Source organism: Salvelinus fontinalis, chromosome 6 (assembly GCF_029448725.1).
Source record: "Salvelinus fontinalis isolate EN_2023a chromosome 6, ASM2944872v1, whole genome shotgun sequence".
Lineage (NCBI taxonomy): Eukaryota > Metazoa > Chordata > Actinopteri > Salmoniformes > Salmonidae > Salvelinus > Salvelinus fontinalis.
Window position 1 is genome coordinate 33,667,800 of NC_074670.1, and position 20,880 is coordinate 33,688,679.

General features: G+C 43.2%; 1 protein-coding gene across 1 annotated transcript; it reads right to left on the minus strand.

Moving 5' to 3' along the window:
- Positions 1–1,240: 1,240 nt before the first annotated feature.
- Positions 1,241–20,365, minus strand: LOC129857717 (protein eva-1 homolog B-like). The gene is made up of 4 exons (XM_055926230.1): positions 20,028–20,365; positions 5,368–5,520; positions 3,209–3,308; positions 1,241–3,012 (listed from the first exon to the last, which is right to left on the minus strand). Exons 3-4 carry the CDS (start codon positions 3,273–3,275, stop codon positions 2,576–2,578), a joined length of 504 nt encoding a protein of 167 aa, XP_055782205.1. The 5' UTR covers positions 3,276–3,308; positions 5,368–5,520; positions 20,028–20,365; the 3' UTR covers positions 1,241–2,575.
- Between the last annotated feature and the right edge of the window lie 515 nt (positions 20,366–20,880).

A 20,880-nucleotide genomic window follows, 5' to 3' on the forward strand; every position in this document is an offset into this window, starting at 1 on the left:
TTCTAATTTGAAAAAATTCCAGAGGTCCAGACCTCGGTGTACGGTAGCTACGGCCTGGACCACATAAGGGTTAAGCTCTGACCTCAACAGATAAAACCTCGCCAAGGCAAACCTGCTACCCTGTCTGCTTTTCCAGCCCATTGTGTACTTCGAGGAGGTTTACGACATGTTACAGAAGTTCTTGGCTGGTTTCCTCTACAAGCAATGCCTTCCTCCTCGCAACGTTAGCCTGGCCTCTTTATACCTGGGTGTCCAGCACAGTCAGACTCCAGTACTAAGGCTTCTGGCTGCTAGGTTGGTCAAGAAATCTAATGGATATAGGACATATCTGCCGAGCACACACTGGTTGAATCTATGTTGTTTCAAGTATCAAGTTTTAATGTCACCTGCACTAGTACAGTGAAATGCCTTTCTTGCAAGCTGTAAACCCAACAATGCAGTAATCAATATAAATTACTGCATTGGTTCAATGTAATTTCAATGAAATTACGTTGAACCAACGTGGAATATATGTTGAATTGATGTCTGTGCCCAGTTGGTACACTGATAATTATATTTAGTTGGAGGGCCAGGTATTTATTTGGGGCTATGGTCCTTTTTTTCAGAATTTCCGCCTGACTGATGTGCCCAAAGTAAACTACCTGTTACTCAGGCCCAGAAGCCAGGATATGCATATACTTGGTACCATTGGATATAAAACACTTTGAAGTTTGTAGAAATGTTAAAATAATGCATGAGACTATAACACAATTGATACGGTAGGAGAAAATCCAAAGACAAACAAACTGGAATTTTTTGGGGGAGATCCCATACTCTTCCAATGGAATGCTATGGGTCCTATGCAATTCCAGCTCCCAGATTGCAATTCCTATGGCTTCCACTAGAGGGGCGCCGTCCTCAAACAATCGCATGGCATGCTTTCACTGTAAAGCCTATTGTAAATCAGACAATGCAGTTAGATTAACAAGAATTTAAGCTTTTAACCGATATAAGACACTTGTATGTACGTAGATGTTTAATATCCACAGTTTTTAAGATTATTTATTTGAATTGCGCGCCTTCCAATTTCACCGGAAATTGTCGACAGGTGTCCCGCTGACGTTACGCCTAGCCCTAAGAAGTTTTAATAACCTGTACAGCTAAAGCCCAATAGAACCAAACTGGATAATGATCATACCCAAGATACATACGCATTGTGTTATTCATCAACGTTCAACATGATTCTGTTGGCAATCAAATATCATTTTGTCCTGTGTTTTATTTCAGACAATAAAATAAGACTTTATTTCGTTTAGATAGACCACTGGGTTTTGCCAAAACATTTAGCAAACACGTTTTCAAGATATTGTATTATAAAAATCATATCTATTTAACATTTCAAGGCACACATGGGAGCAATTGATTAAGAATAACAATTCGCTATGAGTGACCTTACAATCCATTGTGATTAAATGGTTCAACTGAGGTTTTTCAGTTGTTACATTTCAGCCCTAGGCAATCTTTATATTGTACAGTATATTCAAAATACATAGTCCAGGGACATTTTAAGAAAGAGCATTGTTTGTCTAAAAGACATTAAGTGTAACAGAAACAACCACAAGGCCTTTTGAGTTTCACACTTTAATTACTTAATTTCCCCTAGTGTAATTGGTTCTGAAAACATCCTAAAACTGTGTCCTTAAACTGAGCAAACTGAGCAGTCCAATTCCAAAATGACTTGACATCAGGTGAAAAATGGTCCCACCGAATCTATTTCTATTTTCTTACTTAGGCAAAGCTATTTCCTCACAGAAGGTTCCAAGACCACTCTAAAGCATTGAGGATCATTTCCTAATATAATGACAAACAGCTCACGGCGCTGTCCCGCTGTAAACTCACCCGTGTTGAGGGAAACATGGCCCCATAGCAAACAAAAGGAAGTGACCTCTCATTGCAAAATACTTGGTCCCTACTCCCTACAGTATCTCTGGCTATTTGTCAATGGCTGTATTAGACCTTCCCTACTCCCTTTGTGTTTTTCTAAGGGCAATACTTTATTCAGGCATCTCTCCACACTGTAGACTCCAATTATGATAAATGTTCCCATTCACATGCCTAAATCACAAAGCAGCAGAACTGGTCTCAAAGGCGCCTTGTGGTATAACTCTATTATGGCAGTGGTAGTAGGTGACAAATGTTGATGGGGGAACTAAATTCACACAGCACACCACTATCACATAGTGTTAGAGTCAAGACTTACACTTCAGGGGCCTGTTAAGAGGGATGTCACGTTACAGAATGTTCAGATAGAAACTTATCGTGCAGAACAGACATATTTGTCTTTCAGGTAGAATAGTGAATTGTGTCAGCTCTATTCATTATATTTCTATCTGCAACGTTCAGAACATTTCACATCACGGAATACACCCCAGATCGAAGTAGCACGCCACTTGTGACCTGTCTGTATACAACAGCATGAGTGACACCCCTCATGGGAATCTGTCTTTGGCGGGTGTGGACCATCGTGTACCCCCTGATTCCATAGCACCATAGTTCTATATAGTATGTCCATTCAGTGGCCCCGTAGTACTGGACGTTAGTAGTAGTGCACTCGACCTATAGTGCCTGTTCCTGAACCTAGGATATCAGGCTGCCCATTCCTCCAGATCTCCCGTATGATTCGCTCCCTCTCCTCCAATCGCTGTGCCCGCTCTAGCTCCTCGGCCGACGTGAACACGTTAACGCTCAGTGTCCCGTCCGATTGGCTGTGGTTGTGGTGGTTGCCAATGGGAATCTCTGTGGTGGGCAGGGGGGCAGGTGCTTCGACGTCACCCTCCTCTTCCTCATCCTCATCCTCGCTATCTTCATCACATTCGTCCTCACTGAAGTCCTTTAAGTGTTTCTTCTCGGGCTTGGAGGCCGGGATGTTGGTGCGGGGCTTGCAGGAGATCCGGATGACCAGGAGGCAGAGGGTGAGGACCAGGCCGAAACAAACCCCGATCACAAAGTACAGCCCAAAGCTCTCTGGGTTCTCTACAGGACAAAAAAAGATAATTGGTAAATTCACCTAGTATAACAAAACCCCACAATGTCAAAAAGGCATTGTGCTAGTAGCCTAAATCAATATTGTTATGACTGGCACATTGGTGATTTTGTTTCATTGATTCATTTTGTGGTACTTTAAAAGCAATGTGAGAACTGCTGATGTTAAAGTGATTGATTGATTGACCTTTGATGTGTGCGTAGGCAGCTATGCTGTTGCTCAGGAGGTCCATCTCTTTCCTCTTTGCGTCCATGCTGACGATATGTCCAGTAGCCTTTGCTTACACCTAGAACAAATAAGCACAACCCACTGCATCAGAATTCCTTGCGATCTCAACTTCAATGCCATGCATGCAATGCCAAGTACTGTATGCATGAATTCAGTTATTCCCACCGTGTACCACAGAAAGTTCCACAACAAACAAACTGACACAACGAGACTTGGCCAAAAGACTACCACAAACCCCCATAACTCCCCTCCCCTTTAAAATGTAGTTAAAGTGTTTTACGAGTGCCTCTAGTGCCACACTAGATGTTTTCTTGTTTGCTATCGCGCCAAACGCACTGACCACAGAATTTCTCCATAGGGACATTTTCTCAAAAGTGGTGTTACAAGTTTATCAACTTTCAAAGCAGAATTACTTTCACATTGTTCCTCAACTGTAGTGTATGATATACTACATTTTGCTACATAAGACCGAATTGAGCCGGTAGGTCACATATGTCTTTGTGTGGGTGAGGACCAGGCCTACTGGTCCAGCTGTGGCAAACAAAAGCTTCCCTTATTCGTCCTCAAATACCAACAGCGTAAACTGGGATCATGACGCATTTGGAACATGGTCCTGCCTGTGAGCCGTGACAGGCCTCTACAGTGAGGGACCAGGGGTCAACTCTCTCCTCAGAAGCCAATGAACAGCACTTCCTCCAACGAGCCTCCCGGATCAATGGGGGCAAGGGGCAAGGCCCAAGGCCCTCTGTGTTGTTTTTACAGTACCTGTTTTGTTCACCCTTTCAATTTCCCTGACTGCCACAAATGGGTGAAAACCTGGAAGACCTGTGTTGTTGCTATTGTTTAACTATGTATTTTGGTCACACTTTTACTGTCCCTGACTGAAACAGAGTCACTGGGTGTTCCTTTTTTAATCTTGTTCTGAAGGCAGCTCTGCCTGGAGAGCAGAACCAAATGGGAATGATTGAGTTTAGACAAGCAATTTAATTGGTTTAAGTTTTGGCCACTGGGCTTGTCCCTGGTGACGCTTTCTGGTCGTCTGAGTCTTTTCCTCAGCGTTTCCCGTCGCTCTGTTTGGCTCCATTGTGTTCATGCAGGCCCTCGATGGCCCGGTCATTACTCCCTCACCTCAGACTCCCCAGGAAGTCTCAAGTTTCCCTCACAGAGAACCTTGCGGCGCCACGCCTCGCCACACAACAAAAGTATGACGCCTGGTCCTGCTTCTTTTCCTGTGTGGTCTGTTTTTATTTTCTGTCAATTACATAGGCTAGGCTATAAAGGCGAGCCCCTTTGCTACCACTGTGCTTTAGAGAGAGAGAGAGAGAGAGAGAGAGAGAGAGAGGCTGGGTGGATTCGCCCATATGGAACACTCTATCCACAAGGTCCTGCTGGGTCTCTCCTGCATTTCCTGTGCAACCCCCTCTCTTCACCCTCAACCCTTGTAATAGCCCTTTCCTGCTGACTCTGCCCATTTCTCGTCCGCTCCACTATTGTTCTCCCCCCCGACCCACCTTGATGACATCCTCACATGGTACATGGAAGGCACATGGCACAGGAAAACCAAGATGTGATAGATAGTGAGGACAGGGGCCCAGCCAATACGAGTATCCCTGAACCCTTTGGTGTGTTAGCATGTTAGCATTAGCCTTCGATCCCTTTCATTCTACACGTGTTCTGTGTTATGGCTCCCAGGGGAACAAACATATTGTTCAAGTAGGAGAAGATGGCTGACTAGCACAGTCACATGCAGCACTAACCCGTGGAATTGCTCACAACAAGCTAAGTCATAGCACATGGCATGATATTCTCATAGCATTGACATCAAAAATGGCACAGGCCACCTGTTTTTGTTCTGTCGCCTCAAAATTGTTGGCTGATCTCTTCAGTCTATGGATTTTACACTAATGTGAATCCCGATGATATTATACTGTTGTTATCACGCTCGTTTGTTAATTCAGCAAGGATAGAAAAATGCAACAAAAACATTGGTCAACCATATGTATTGCACATGCCTGACTCTTAAAAAAAAAAAGCACAATACTCTTCCTCCAAGATATAAAGATAGGCAATAAGAAGCACAGACAGATGTACACCTTGTATTGTATCATAAACCTTACCATAAAATGAAGCTGTAGAGGTAACTATTCAGTCCCAGCTCATGATGGAAGTGGAGAGGTTTGCTGAATGATTGAGCTACCCCTCTCTCTCTGTCTCTCTGGATCTATGCCCGTGCCCTTCGCTCCTCAGGCCGAACAGTTCATTTGGCCGCCCTGAGACAAGAGCAAACACACAGACACTCACACAGCCGTCAGCCTTCATCAGATCCAAACTCACTGAGGCGTTTGCGATGCAAACAATGACAGGCCTTTTGCTGTTGCCGAGGGATACACAGTGCGGCAGCAGACAAAATACAGGCTTAGCTTTCAGTAGTACAAAAGTTCATATTTCGATACGCAAACGCGTACATATACAGTGCATACGGTATAAATACAGTTTACATACGCATATGTTCAAAAGGCATGTAAGTAACTATGATGAAAATATATTATAAACGTTAAACACTGAAACATTGCACTTGTTAATGTATGGAGACTACACAACAATAAATGATGTGCAAGGAGAAAGAGGCATTTTTTTGGTGGGGGATTTGTCCATGGTGTTTGTAATCAAACATGACAAAGATTGAATTCTCTTTAGGTTTTTGTGTGTACTCCTAAGCACTGATATGTTTGAAGTAAAGTCAAAGCTGCTTACAATAAATAAAAGTATATAACATATCTCTGATAAAGTCACAGGCTGATGTTTTCCTGGAAACAGTTTAACACATAAACTTAAGTCTCATCCCATCTCTGACGCATCAAACCACTGTAATATCCTCAGAGCACTTTGTCTCCAAGAAGTAGAAATCCTAGTCTATAAACCCGACAGCCACAGTATATCTCACAGAATACGAGCAGCTCTTTAAATGCCAGGTGGGGAAAGAGGACCGTGAAAAACATTCAAACATTTTTCAGAAACCCTTTATGTGTTGAGAGGAAAAAGCCCAGTGCCAGTTTGAGTTGGTTTAGCAGGGCCTCTTTGCTTTCCAGTGCAGATTTTGATCTTGCTGACTCTTGCCAGACCCTATGTACACTAATGCTGGGCCGAGAGAGTGTTCGGGGCTAGCAGGGACACAGGGAACAGTCGCCATGACAGCATCTCTCCACTCCAGGCCACCGAGTCATATGGTCAGTCAGTCCCCTGTGAGCCTTTTGTTTTGGACCACAGAAGCGGGTTCCATCTGCACACTCTTCCTGTTTTTACTTCCTTCCTTTTCAATTACTGCAACTTGTGTTTGAACAGACAAGGTCATCTTTCCCCCAGCACATCATTCCTGTAGCCTGGTCCCAGATCTGTTTGTGTTGTATGTATAGCCAACTACAGGCATTGTAATTGCGAAACAAAAACAGATCTCGGACCAGGCCACCTTGGCCTAATCCTTGCTGAGCTATTTGAAACAATTCATCATCTAGGCAAAGCAGCCAGTATGCGCATAGGATACTGTCTCAAGAGCTTTCCAATGTAATTTTATGCTTTGGTCTTAAGGGTAATAAAGTGTTTGGTCCGAGCGACTTCACCAGTTTTCCAAGGTCATGGCTAATGATTGGACTGCTAACTGGGCCTAACTGCTCTTTTCTCACAGTGGAATGCACCAGAATGAAATTCGTCAGAACTCAGGCATCTGAGAAGGGTGGTTAAAGACAACCGGAGACTCGTTTAAAGCCAATCTAAACAATAATTAACCTGGGCCTGTTTTGTTTTGTTTTTGTTTTGCCCTGAGGAAGAAATTATGAACAGACGTGCTCTCCACCTCCCTCAATCCCATGACTCAACTTTCAGTCATGTTCTCCAAGTGACTTAATTTTCTATTCAATAGCAGATGTTGCCATGCCCCTTGACTGCTGGAGAGAAAAACACTGCTCACATATGTTTCAGTGTTTCTGCAGTTTTGGGGACCTTGAATGTGTGCTGAAAATGTTCTGGCATATTACTCCCTTCAAGAGCCTCTAAAGGGGTTCAAATGCTAACTGGATCATTATGCCACTACAAAAAAAATGGGCATAAAACCAAACAGGGTTTTCCTACACCGACATGCCAAAGACCCTTTCTGGTACTAGAACCTTTTTTGGAAAATAAATGGAGGCACACTCCAAGCTAATGTTGTGTGAGAAGGCTTCAGCTTTGAAGGCCTCACTCATAGATTACATCACCTCGCATGTTACCAAATAATGCCTGTCATTCATTCCTAACTGACCTCATATCCTCAGGTCAAACCATTTGAACACACAATCCACTTCCTGTGTCCTCAGTCACATGGTGGGCATCATCAGTCAACCAATGACTTCACATTGAAGCCAATCAGTTTGTACTTAAGAGTTTAAGAAAAGTGTATCTTGACACCACGTCAAGATACAAAAACAATGAAAAGTTCATCCAAGTCTCAAAATAACTGTAAGGCCTAAGCACAAATAGTGCTGAGACTGACGCTGAGGTAAACAACATGTGGTGTTGTGAGGCCTGGGAAGAGTTCATTCTCTATTTCTGACTGACAATTGTTTGTTTTGGTTGGGAGGACAGAGGAACCAAATGAAGGAAAACCCTGTCTGTTAAGTTGTGTGATATTTTTGTTCTTATCATCTTGGAGAAGAGCACAATACCTTTTCCTTTCCTACCAAGTTTCCCCCCATACATCCGGTTGTACTGTCAGTCCGGAACCTAGTCCAGACAAATGCCCTCAACTCCCACTCCTTAAACAGCAGCCCCGCCACTTGGTTTGCTATAAAGCTGGGTCAAAGAAATGTAAAAAATGTGAATTCATAGATGGAGGTATGGAAACAATGACTGACTGTCCACAACGTCAACATGGTAGTTTTAAAGTGGGCCTTTAAAGTGAAGGATAACATTGTCTGATTGTCTGAGCTAATCATGCTGTTATTGTCTTGTGGGGAAAAGCTGATTATGCCGTCTCTCTAGATAAAGATAGTTCCTAAATGATTGACTAGCCACATAGTGACAGGGGCCAACCTCAGAGGCAAGAGTTTTCGCTCCTATTACCAAACAGAAGCCCTTTTCCCCAGATACGTGAACACTATAAACCATTCATAAAGTATCTAACCATAGTACTCCTCTGCCACGTCTGAGAAATCACATTAACAACCCATGAGTAGGAATTTATCCAGGGAGTGTAGCCATAATTGAATAACAATGAGAAAATGCATGAAAAAATACAAATCCCACAAGGGGACACCTGTTTCCTCATGATAATAACACACTTTGAACCACAGAGGGAAAGGGATATTTTTGAAACCTAGAATTTCTGTGCTGCTGCAATATTTCCCTGGCACAATGGATGCTCTTTCTGTGGTTTGCCTGGCATAGGTCTTCAGTGAGTTGAAAAGCCCAGATTTGAATTGAATCACATTTTGTTGTTTTTATACACAGATATAGCCTGTTATACAACAACTCTGGCATGGGAGATCAGATACATAGCTGGTGTCACTTTGAGTTTGAGTGTAAAGTGAGGACAATTTTATAGCATTCATCAACTTTGCCCCTGACAATGTTAATTCAAAAGATCCTTGTTTCTTTGATTTTTATTTCTGCTACTGAGAGAGAAACTCTGTCTGGGATTAATGATCCATGGGATCAAATGGACCACTGATGAGTAATTTATTCAGTGTTTTGAGCACATGGAGGCAGTTCTAAGCTCAATATATTCCACTTGACTTTTGCAACGTGAATAAATACTGTATGCTAGAATTGTGCGGCCTGACGAGCTACTGCTTTGATTGACTTTTTCCCCATTTTTCTCAGAAAGCCATGATGTGAGATTCTGTAAGTAGCAGAAAAGCAGATTAATGGCTATTCCCTAGATGCTCATAAACTGAAGTTGTATCACAGCAATATCTACTAGATGTTTTTTTCCATACCTTTCCCATTTTAACAGATTTCTGTAAAATAGTTTACCATGTGGCTTCAATCACAGCAGTGTATGGTCTCGCAGGCTTTCTCTAGCCTAAACCCAGCCAACCAAGATCACCTGACCACCAACCAAGGCAGGACAGCATCCAAGTCCAGAAAAGCCTGAACTTCAAGTTCAAGCTCCCTCTGGGATTTGACTAGATGGGATACAGCTTTTGTCATGTAGATTTTTTTGTAGCAGGTTAGGAGTACAAACGCAGCAGGTTAGGAGAATATACGTAGCAGGTTAGGATATTTATGTTAAAGTTAAGAAAAGGGTTAGGGTTAGGTAAAATGCCCCCCCAAAAAAACTTTTGATGTTAATTTGACAGAAGCTGTATCCCTTCTAACCATGACCCTCTCCCTGAGACAGACAGGCAGAGGTGCAGGCGGTAATGTTCCACCTAATAAACACGGACACTTTTCCTAAGAGCTAGGGCTCTGTTCGCCGAGGCCTGCAAAAGCATTCAGAGGGTAGGCATCTGGTGAAGGCATTTTCTGTCCAGCGCGGCTGGTTTTTCTTGACGACAGTAAAGGGTTGTAAGGGCATTTCAGAGAAAAGAGTGTCTTCCTTTCTTGTTTTCTCTTGACATGGGATCTTGGGGATCAAGCTGTGCTAAGTGTTGGTGCTGTTTTCCATTGCACCGTGCCCTGGCCATGGGCTCGTACTGTGGGGGGAATTATTTCAGTTTGAGCACAGTCAGACATGTGTTTGCCATCAGGCCCAGTGACACTGAGCACAAGGTAGAGCTGACCCCAAAGATGTCTGCCAGCTGAGAGTATGGGGAGCTCCACTGAGCTGAGACTCAAACGTAGAAAATCTGCTTTCGTTTTCTCCTCCCGAACAGCGAGCTGGATTGCCACCCAGTGAAGGTGGTTTCCAAACATTAGCCTTGGATTAACTTTCTCTGGGTTATAAGTGAGCCATTTTAAACTGCCCACCAGGCACAAACTGGGAGAATCAACCATTTTTGTAGATCTTTTTCTTTGAACCAAAATGCACTTACATGGCTTAAATATTGTTTTGATTTCACTTTCAATTCAGGCTCATTGACAACGCAATCAAATATAAATCGAAACTTGGCGTTGTACCGACATTTGTGCACAGTGGGTGGACAGTTTTGATAAGTTGTTGAATTTGATTTTATTCTCACTAAACAACAGCTAGTTAACACTGTAGCTTTCAAGGACCAGAACTTTCTTCTCAGCCAAGGCATTACTAAACATTCGGATCTAATTCACAGAGCAGCTACTCAATAGAGAAGTTGTTTTGGTTTCTTTATGTCACACTTCTCTACGTGAGGCCATGATTTCATTTAAACGGAGAGTGTCATCTTCAACTCCACTCCAACTTGGTTCAGCAGAGAAGCCTCTATTTTTTTCAGTGCGAATGTAACTGCAATCCGTGACAAACCGAAGCAGGTAATTTAGTGACATAAGAAATTATCTAGAGAGCAATCTCTTTTCCCCCGTGAGGATTGGGCTGGTGGGGGTATGGGGAGTGATGGAGATACGAGCCCATGGGGGTGGAGGTTAATAGTGGCCAGATGTGGGGTTGAGGGGTTTGACGTTAGACAGACACAAAGTGCTGCTCTCCTATGGAAATCCAGAAGAGAAAACACATGCTCTATCACCATATCAACTTTATCATACGTGCTCCATCGCAATCCAGCTCATGCATGTTAACATTAGAAGCCTCCTCCCTAAATGTGCTTTATTCACTGCACAATATGCCAACCCGGATGTCTTAGCCGTGTCTGAATCCTGGCTTAGGAAGGCCACCAAAAACCCTGACATTTCCATCCCTAACTATAACATTTTCCGACAACATAGAACTGCCAAAGGGGGCGGAGTTGCAATCTACTGCAGAGATAGCCTGCAGAGTTCTGTCTTACTATTCAGGTCTGTGCCGAAACAATTTGAGCTTCTGCTTTAAAAAACCCACCTTTCCACAAACAAGTCTCTCACCGTTGTCGCTTGCTGTAGACCACCTTCTGCCCCTAGCTGTGCCCTGGACACCATATGTGAATTGATTGCCCCCATCCATCTTCATAGCTTGTGCTGTTAGGTGACCTAAACTGGGACATGCTTAACACCCTGGCCATCCTACAATCTAAGCTTGATGCCCTCAATCTCACAAAAATTATCAATGAAACTACCAGCTACAACCCCAAATCTGTAAACACATGCACCCTCATAGATATCATCCTAACCAACCTGCCCTTCAAATACACCTCTGCTATCTTCAACCGGGATCTCAGCGATCACTGCCTTATTGCTTGCGTCCATAATGGGTCTGCGGTCAAACAACCACCCCGTATCACAGTCAAATACTCCCTAAAACACTTCAGCGAGCAGGCCTTTCTAATTGACCTGGCCAGGGTATCCTGGAAGGATATTGACCTCATCCCATCAGTAGAAGATGCCTGGTTATTCTTTAAAAGTGTTTTCCTCACAATCTTAAATAAGCATGCCCCATTCATTTATGTTTTAACCAGGAACAGATATAGCCCTTGGTTCACTCCAGACCTGACTACCCTTGACCAGCACAAAAACATTCTGTGGCGTACTGCATTAGAATCGAATAGCCCCCACGATATGCAACTTTTCAGGGAAGTTAGGAACCAATATACACAGGCAGTTAGGAAAGCAAAGGCTAGCTTTTTCAAACAGATATTTGCATCCTGCAGCACAAACTCCAAAAAGTTTTGGGACACTGTAAAGTCCATGGAGAATAAGAGCACCTCCTCCCGGCTGCCCACTGCACTGAGGCTATAAAACACTGTCACCACCAATAAATCCATGATAATTTAGCATTTTTCTACGGCTGGCCATGCTTTCCACCTGGCCACCCCTACCCTGGTCAACAGCCCTGCACCCCCCACAGCAACTTGCCCAAGCCTCCCCCATTTCTCCTTCACCCAAATCCAGATAGCTGATGTTCTGAAAGAGCTGCAAAATCAGGACCCCTACAAATCAGCCGGGCTAGACAATCTGGACCCTCTCTTTCTAAAATGATCTGCCGAAATTGTTGCAACCCCTATTACTAGCTTGTTCAACTTCTATTTCGTATCGTCTGAGATCCCCAAAGATTGGAAAGCTGCCGCGGTCATCCCCCTCTTCTAAGGGGGAGACACTCTAGAACCAAACTGCTACAGACCTATATCTATCCTACCCTGCCTTTCTAAGGTCTTCGAAAGCCAAGTTATCAAACAGATCACCAACCATTTTGAATCCCACCGTACCTTCTCCGCTATGCAATCTGGTTTCCGAGCTGGTCATGGGTGCACCTCAGCCACGCTTAAGGTCCTAAACGATATCATAACCTCCATCGATAAGAGACAATACTGCAGCTGTATTTCTCTGTATACATCAATGATGTTGCTCTTGCTGCTGGTGATTCTCTGATCCACCTCTCCACAGACGATACCATTCTGTATACTTCTGGACCTTCTTTGGACACTGTGTTAACTAACCTCCAGACAAGCTTCAATGCCATACAACTCTCCTTCCATGGCCTCCAACTGCTCTTAAATGCAAGTAAAACTAAATGCATTCTCTTCAACCGATCGCTACCAGCACCTGCCCGCCCGCCCGTCCAGCATCACTACTCTGGACGGTTCTGACTTAGTATATGTGGACATCTACAAATACCTAGGTGTCTGGTTAGACTGTAAACTCTCCTTCCAGACTCACATTAAGCATCTCCAATCCAAAATTAAATCTAGAATTGGCTTCCTATTTTGCAACAAAGCATCCTTCACTCATGCTGCCAAACATACCCTCGTAAAACTGACTATCCTACCGATCCTTGACTTCTGCGATGTCATTTACAAAATAGCCTCCAACACTCTACTCAGCAAATTGGATGCAGTCTATCACAGTGCCATCCGTTTTGTCACCAAAGCCCCATATACTACCCACCACTGTGACCTGTATGCTCTCGTTGGCTGGCCCTCGCTTCATATTCGTCGCAAAACCCACTGGCTCCAGGTCATCTATAAGTCTTTGCTAGGTAAAGCCCCGCTTTATCTCAGCTCACTGGTCACCATAGCATGCGCTCCAGCAGGTATATTTCACTTGTCACCCCCAAAGCCAATCCCTCATTTGGCCGCCTTTCCTTCCAGTTCTCTGCTGACAATGACTGGAACGAATTGCAAAAATCACTGAAGCTGGAGACTCATATCTCCCTCACCAACTTTAAGCACCATCTGTCAGAGCAGCTCATAGATCACTGCACTTGTACATAGCCCATCTGTAAATAGCCCATCCAACTACCTCATCCCATACTGTTATTTTTTTGCTCCTTTGCACCCCAGTATCTCTACTTGCACATTCATCTTCTGCACATCTATAACTCCAGTCTCTATCACTCCATTGTTTAATTGATAAATTGTAATTATTTCGCCACTATGTTCTATTTATTGCCTCACCTCCCTTATCTTATCTTACTTATCTTGTAACTCTGTTGTTGTTTGTGTCGTACTGCGTTGCTTAATCTTGGCCAGGTCACAGTTCGAAATGAGAACTTGTTCTCAACTAGCCTACCTGGTTAAATAAAGGTGAAATTAATAAAACATTTAATAAAATACTGTACATACAGGGCCCAGGACGTTGATGCTCAGAATTGGAACTTAATGAGTTTGTGTGTGTGCGCGAGAGAGTGTAAGTGTGTGTGTGTGCGCGGGAAAGTGCGTGTGAGACAGAACGTGATGATGTGTGTCCGTGCATACACCCATATGTGTGTTAATGTTTGCCTCCTCATATGCACCCCTGTGCTTTCTTAAAGCACAGTAACCCTCAGGTGATCTCCAACCTCAAGCTCCAAAAATAGAGTTGTGATCTCTGATCGATCTGGGCCAGCATGTACCATCCGACCACAACCACACACTGCATTCATTACACAAGACTTGTGATTACCCTATGACACAAAATGTGTTAACCCTTTCCATGAGGGGCTGGGCAGAGTTAACCATGTCCTGTCCACAAACATGTAGAGCTGGTTTCCTGGACATAAATTAAGCCTAGTCTTCTGGGAAAGTGACTTGTGGTGTCATTTTTAGTCTGTATGGTATGAATTCTTTAGTTCGTCAGGGTATAGTTTTGTTGGAGCTGGACAAACGACTTGTTTGGTGTAGACCATAAATGTTTGATAACCAACCTTAAACTATGATTCAATCATAAGATTGAGCTTCTGTGTCAAGTGTCTCTTATTTAATGTGCAATCAATGAATACTAGAGATACTTTGCAAACATCACTGTACCAGTTTCCAGAGGTGTGAACTCGAGTCACATGACTTGGACTCGAGTCAGACTCGAGTCACAAATATGATGACTTGCAACTCGACTTTGACTTTAACACCAGTGACTCGTGACTTGACTTGGACTTGAGCGTTATGACTCGACCTGACTTGATAACCTCCCCAAGCCCAAAAAATGATGCTATTTAAAAAAGTGTGCAGCGCATTAACTCTTCATTTAACGGATTACCGTTTGAATCGGACAGCAGCCAATCAAATTGTGCCAGCTGAGAAAAAGTTGTGCGTGGCAGTGCAGAGGAATATTGGCGGGTGAATTCAGATGGAGCCCTTGGAAAGATGAGAAGTCCCAAAATAATTATTTTCGGATATAAAGACGACGCTGTATCAACAAAAAATGGATTGCAACTTGCAAAACATGCTGGAAGAAAATTACAGACGGAGGTGCAACAATTTCCAACTTTGTTCGACATTTGAAGCTGCACAAAGAACGCTAAGTCGTGGCTATTATAGCCGACAGCTAAATATTTTATTATATGCGGGAATGTGGGAATGTGATCTTTGCACCCAAGATTGAGCTACAACTGGCTAGGCAGTTGGTAGCCTACATCCTGCCTGATGTCACTGCTGTTCCTAAAACTATTGACATACGTTAGCCTACTGTAATCACACAGAGAGAAAGTGTGTGTGTGTGTGTGTGTGTGTGTGTGTGTGTGTGTGTGTGTGTGTGTGTGTGTGTGTGTGTGTGTGTGTGTTAAGGTTGGGCGATTGTGTACAAGCCTACATCGCCCGATTGCGCCCCATGGCGATCCTCGACAGTCGATCACTATTGGGGGGGGGGGGGGGGGGGTCTTTCTCATGGCTACCCATGTATCTCCATGGAAATATAACGTTTATTTGGAAAGTAATTAATATATAGATATTTTTAAAACCATTCATGATTTGTGTAAATGTAATATACTAACTATTACTCTTGTTAAAAATGTGAAATTGTACATTAAGACTTGTTTAGGACTCGAAACTCAAAGTTTAGGACTTGAGACTTGACTTGATACTTGATGGTCTTGACTTGAGACTTGACTCGGACTTGCCTGTCTTGACTCGGGACTTGACTTGGGACTTGAGTGCTAAGACTTGAGATTTACTTGTGACTTGTAAAACAATGACTTGGTCCAAACCTCTGCCAGTTTCTGTGTGCTTAACCCTGTCATCTTGTTTTTATTCCTTTTTCACCATATGGTTTCTCTCTTCCCCCAGATTCCCATGTAAAGTTTAAACAAATTCAACCTTAAATGCAGGGCTCTTTATGTTCTTGGACATGTGTGCAGAGATAGAGAGGCTTAGGAAAACCCTAGTGGATTAAGCATGTCAAACATCCCCCTAAGTCTAAGGAGACCAGGGAGAAACAGTCATTAGAAGGCATTGAGGCTTTATGAGACAGCAGTGGTTTTAGTTGGAGTCTTGCTAAACACAGCTTCAGAGAAAAATCACTCATCAACCTATTATTTGTCAATGGCGAATCTGAATCGAATACAGTCTTGTTGGCTTTACATCTGATTAGACGAGGCAGTTCATAGCTTCTGCGTCTCTTTGAAAACCTGTTTATAACATTTAATGGCTAGTGGTCTACAAAATATAATATACTGTACCTCCCACTTCATTTAGATAGCATGTCTCAAACTCTCTCTCATGTTACACAACAAAACAAACATTTAACCAAAACAAATGTGAGAGTAATGTTTTACTCACCCTAAGAAGTTGCCAGATGTGAGTTACTCTATCAGTTTCTGCTAGGCGAGAACGGCAAGACCAAGGCAAGGGCTTAAATAGCAATACTAAGGCATCATTACAGGATTGTAGTGGTAATAAAGCAAATACACCACTCATAAAATACACCACTCATCTTGATCCAGGGCTACAGTTGCTTACGAAAGTATTCGCCCCCTTTGGTATTTTTCATATTTTGTTGCCTTAACCTGGAAATAAAATCAATTTTTGGGGGGTTTGTATCATTTGATTTACACAACATGCCTACCACTTGGAAGATGCAAAATATGCTTTATTGTGAAACAAATAAGACAAAAAAAAAACAGAAAACTTGAGCGTGCGTAACTATTCACCCCCCCCCCCCCCCAGGGTCAATACTTTGTAGATCCACCATTTGCAGCAATTGCAGCTGCAAGTCTTTTGAGGCATGTCTCTATAAGCTTGGCACATCTAGCCACTGGGATTTTTGCACGTTCTTCAAGTCAAAACTGCTCCAGCTCCTTCAAGTTGGATGGGTTTCATCTGGTGTACAGCAATCTTTAAGTCATACCACAGATTCTCAATTGGATTGAGGTCTGGGCTTTGACAAGGCCATTCCAAGACACTTAGATGTTTCCCCTTAAACCACTCGAGTGTTGCTTTAGCAGTTTGCTTAGGGTCATTGTCCTGCTGGAAGGTGAACCTCCGTCCCAGTCTCAAATCTCTGGAAGACTGAAACAGGTTTCCCTCAAGAATTTCCCTGTATTTAGCTCCATCCATCATTCCTTCAGTTTCTCAGTCCCTGCCGATGAAAAACATCCCCACAGCATGATGCTGACACCACCATGCTTCACTGTGGTGATGGTGTTCTCGGGGTGATGAAAGGTGTTGGGTTTGTGCCAGACATAGCGTTTTCCTTGACAGCCAAAAAGCTCAATTTTAGTCTCATCTGACCAGAGTACCTTCTTCCATATGTTTGGAGAGTCTCCCACATGCCTTTTGGTGAACACCAAATGTGTTTGCTTATTTTTTTCTTTAAGCAATGGCTTTTTTCTGGCCACTCTTCTGTAAAACCCAGTTCTGTGGAGTGTATTGCTTAAAGTGGTCCAATGGACAGATACTCCAATCTCCGCTGTGGAGCTTTGCAGCTCCTTCAGGGTTATCTTTAGTCTCTTTGTTGCTTCTCTGATTAATACCCTCCTTGCCTGGTTCGTGAGTTTTGGTGGGCGGCTCTCTTGGCAGGTTTGTTGTGGTGCAATATTCTTTCCATTTTTTAATAATGGATTTAATGGTGCTCCGTGGGATGTTCAAAGTTTCTGATATTTTTTTCATAACCCAACCCTGATATGTACATCTCCACAACTTTGTCCCTGACCTGTTTGGAGAGCTCCTTGGTCTTCATGGTGTCACTTGCTTGGTGGTGCCCCTTGCTTCATGGTGTTGCAGACTCTGGGACCTTGAAGAACAGGTGTATGTATACTGAGATCATGTGACAGATCATGACACTTAGATTGCACACAGGTGGACTTTATTTAACTAATTTTGTGACTTCTAAAGGTAATTGGTTGCACCAGATCTTATGTAAGGGCTTCATAACAAAAGAGGTAAATACATATGCACACACCACTTTCTGTATAAAGTAATTTTTTTCATTTCACTTCACCAATTTGGACTATTTTGTGTATGTCCATTACATGAAATCCAAATAAAAATCAATTTAAATGACAGGTTGTAATGCAACAAAATAGGAAAAACGCCAAGGGGGATGAATACTTTTGCAAGGCACTGTATGTGTGTCTGTGAAAGCACTCTGAGCTCTCTGTTGTCTCCTGTGCAGGCAAATGGTTTAGAGTTTAGACAAGCGTTTCAAGTCAAGGATTGACCTGTGACTCCTTAGAGGCCACAGATAAGGCAAAAACCCCAGTGATAAAACATGGGGCAGTGAGATTGAAGAGAACAAGAGGATGGTGGGGAACATAGCTGGGAGAGGTCAGATACAAGTCAACTGTCCCAAAACACGCTTGAGGGTTTAAGGCATTCACACTTATCCTCTGTTATCTGTCACTTTATCAGATTGACACAGGGAGGGACAGCAAGCTGCCTGCCCACTTAGAGATGCTAATTAGAGGGGACCTCTGAGAATGACTATCTCCTACTGATAAGAAGAGCTGACCACAGCACTCCAGTAGAGACGGTGTGTGCATGTGTATGTGTGTGAAAACCATTATTCTCCCCCCCCACACACACATACGCACACACACAGAACCCCTATATGTTGATGAAACGGAGGTCTGCACATCAGTGAAGCATGATGCTCCCACCTCGGCTCCCCCTGATCGCATTACGCTGTTGATGCGGCCCTCACCAAATAAACAGAATGCGGCAGGATGTTTGTATTTATTGCGGCGAAAGTGAAGCCATTTATCACCGCAAGGTTAGCCACTGTGCAGCTAGCTGCATCAGCCCTGCTCTCTGGCACTGATCCATCAGATACATGTTGGGGCAGTGAGCTCTTAGCTCCTGTAAGAGCTCACGTTGAGACACTTGTTGAGACACTCAAAGGTGAGCGTTGCTTCTCTTGAGGACACTCCAACAAGAACAGTATAACCCCCTATAAATGAGCTTGGATCACGTAAAAATATGAATATAGCTACTGTTCCCAGAAGGAAGGAAACAAGCTACCACACACAGCGCTGGAAACCTATAGCTGTGTGTTCTACTGAGTGTACTGACAGAAAGGGAACCTCTAGTCATCATTGGAGTTTTAAAGAGTTTTTAAAGTGTTCCCAAACTCGTGCAACCACAAGAGTACTGGTTTGCAGAGTTCTGAAGGAACAGAAACTGCAAAACATGAAACAGCAGACACTCATTGAAACCCCACTGTACCTAGACACACAACACAGGTCGCACCCACATAGAAATCAGTCAGTTTAAGCTAGAGATATCAGTTTTGCATTGGATGCATCTCAATCCACTGCATCTGCATATGTCGCACCTCCACATCTGTGGTGGAAGGTGAAAGAGCTAGAACGGTGTTTGCCATACCACGAGACATCACAAGAATCAGTCTTCCCTAACTATTATGACCCCTCTATGGAAAGATGAGACTTTCACGAACACAATGGTGTTCTCCGTTTTGCTCTACAACCCCAATAAGCGTCTTGGGACTCGTCTGAAGTCGGTACAGCCGATCTGTCAACGTCTGTCTGTAGAGTCCGAACAGTTTGGGCTACACACTAATATGATACCAGTTGAAAAAAATGAATGGAAGTATGTATATATGTGAAGACTGTTTTGTGCCAAAAATAAGGGTTAAACACATGCAAAAAATAACTTACAAATGTTTCCTGATCTTTCTTATATCTCTCAGATATAGGAGAGACATTTCAGAACAAACTTCCTTTTGATATTTTTTTGGTGACTATCTGTTGTTCCATGTAGTGAATCTGTTATTCAACGCGTTTGTATGGGCTGATAGTAGGACGGCCCAAAATGCTTTTTCATACAATTTTTTAAAAATATTTTGGGGGGATACTTCAAGGGGTCTTAAAATTCTAAATCAAATAGCAAAATTATCCTTGGTATGACCTTCTTAAAAAATTCCATATAGCTTAGTAGAACCTCTCCCCCGGTTTAAGCAGGGCTTAGACGCTTATGGGTTTTAAGGGAAACGCAAAAAGTTACAGCCTTTATATAGTAAATACAGTGATATAAATACCTCGTTGAGGTTCATATGTTATTGTACATACACAGACTGGGGTTGTCACACTCACCAAGTAAGTAGTACTGTCAAAGTGTCCTCTTAGGAAAGTTAATTCCTGTCAAGATAAGGTAAGGCTCAATGCTAGCCTCAGTCAAAACAGTCCACTTCTCGCCTCCAGGTTGGGAAAATCAACACAACAAGCAAATCCTGACTTTGTCAATCTTGCCGATTCCCTGTGTGTGACTACTGCTGTTCTCCAGTCCTGGAGCGTGTAGAGAAACCTATAGGGAAGAGGTGGCAGCTTGCTCTGAATAACAGACTTTCCCTCTCCCTCACGGTCTCCACTCTCTCTGCCAGCAGCAGCAAAAGCTGTCATACAATCCCTCTCAGAAAGAGAGAGAAAAAAGGAGGAATGAGGAACTGCCAAAAATGACCAGGGTTTGGGAAAGAGGGAGGGAGAACGGAAAGAGGGAGGGAGGGTGGGAGGGGAGTTCTTCCCCCTCGTCCCCTCTGTTAAGGAAACGGGCAGGAAAAGCATAACCCCCGACAAACGAAGGTTGATTTCCACACTGAGTACAGAATGACAGAAAACACAAACAAAAATAAAGCACGAGGCACGACAGTGATGGATTGTCGTTTACTTTTGGAGCTATTAATAATAACTGTATATAAGAAACAAAACACGCTGTATTGCAGTTTAAGCCTTCTTGATTTGAAGATGAATGGGAAAGTGGGACTTTTGGGGGGTAGTGTAATGGCTGTCATATTCGTTCTCCTCCTCAGACGAGGAGGAGCATGGATCGGACCCACACGCAGCGAGGTATGTAGACATAATGATTTATTAAATGAAGACGAAACACGAAGAACACTTGAATAAACTACAAAACAACAAACGACGTTAAACAGACCTGAACTTGTGAACA

What these genes read in the sequence shown, in the direction of transcription:
- LOC129857717 (XM_055926230.1), bottom strand. Translation starts at nt 3,275, where the DNA reads ATGGACGCAAAGAGGAAAGAGATGGACCTCCTGAGCAACAGCATAGCT. An exon ending in TGCCTACGCACACATCAAAG is followed by an intron (nt 3,013 to 3,208) that starts GTCAATCAATCA and finishes TTTGTCCTGTAG; the next exon opens with AGAACCCAGAGAGCTTTGGG.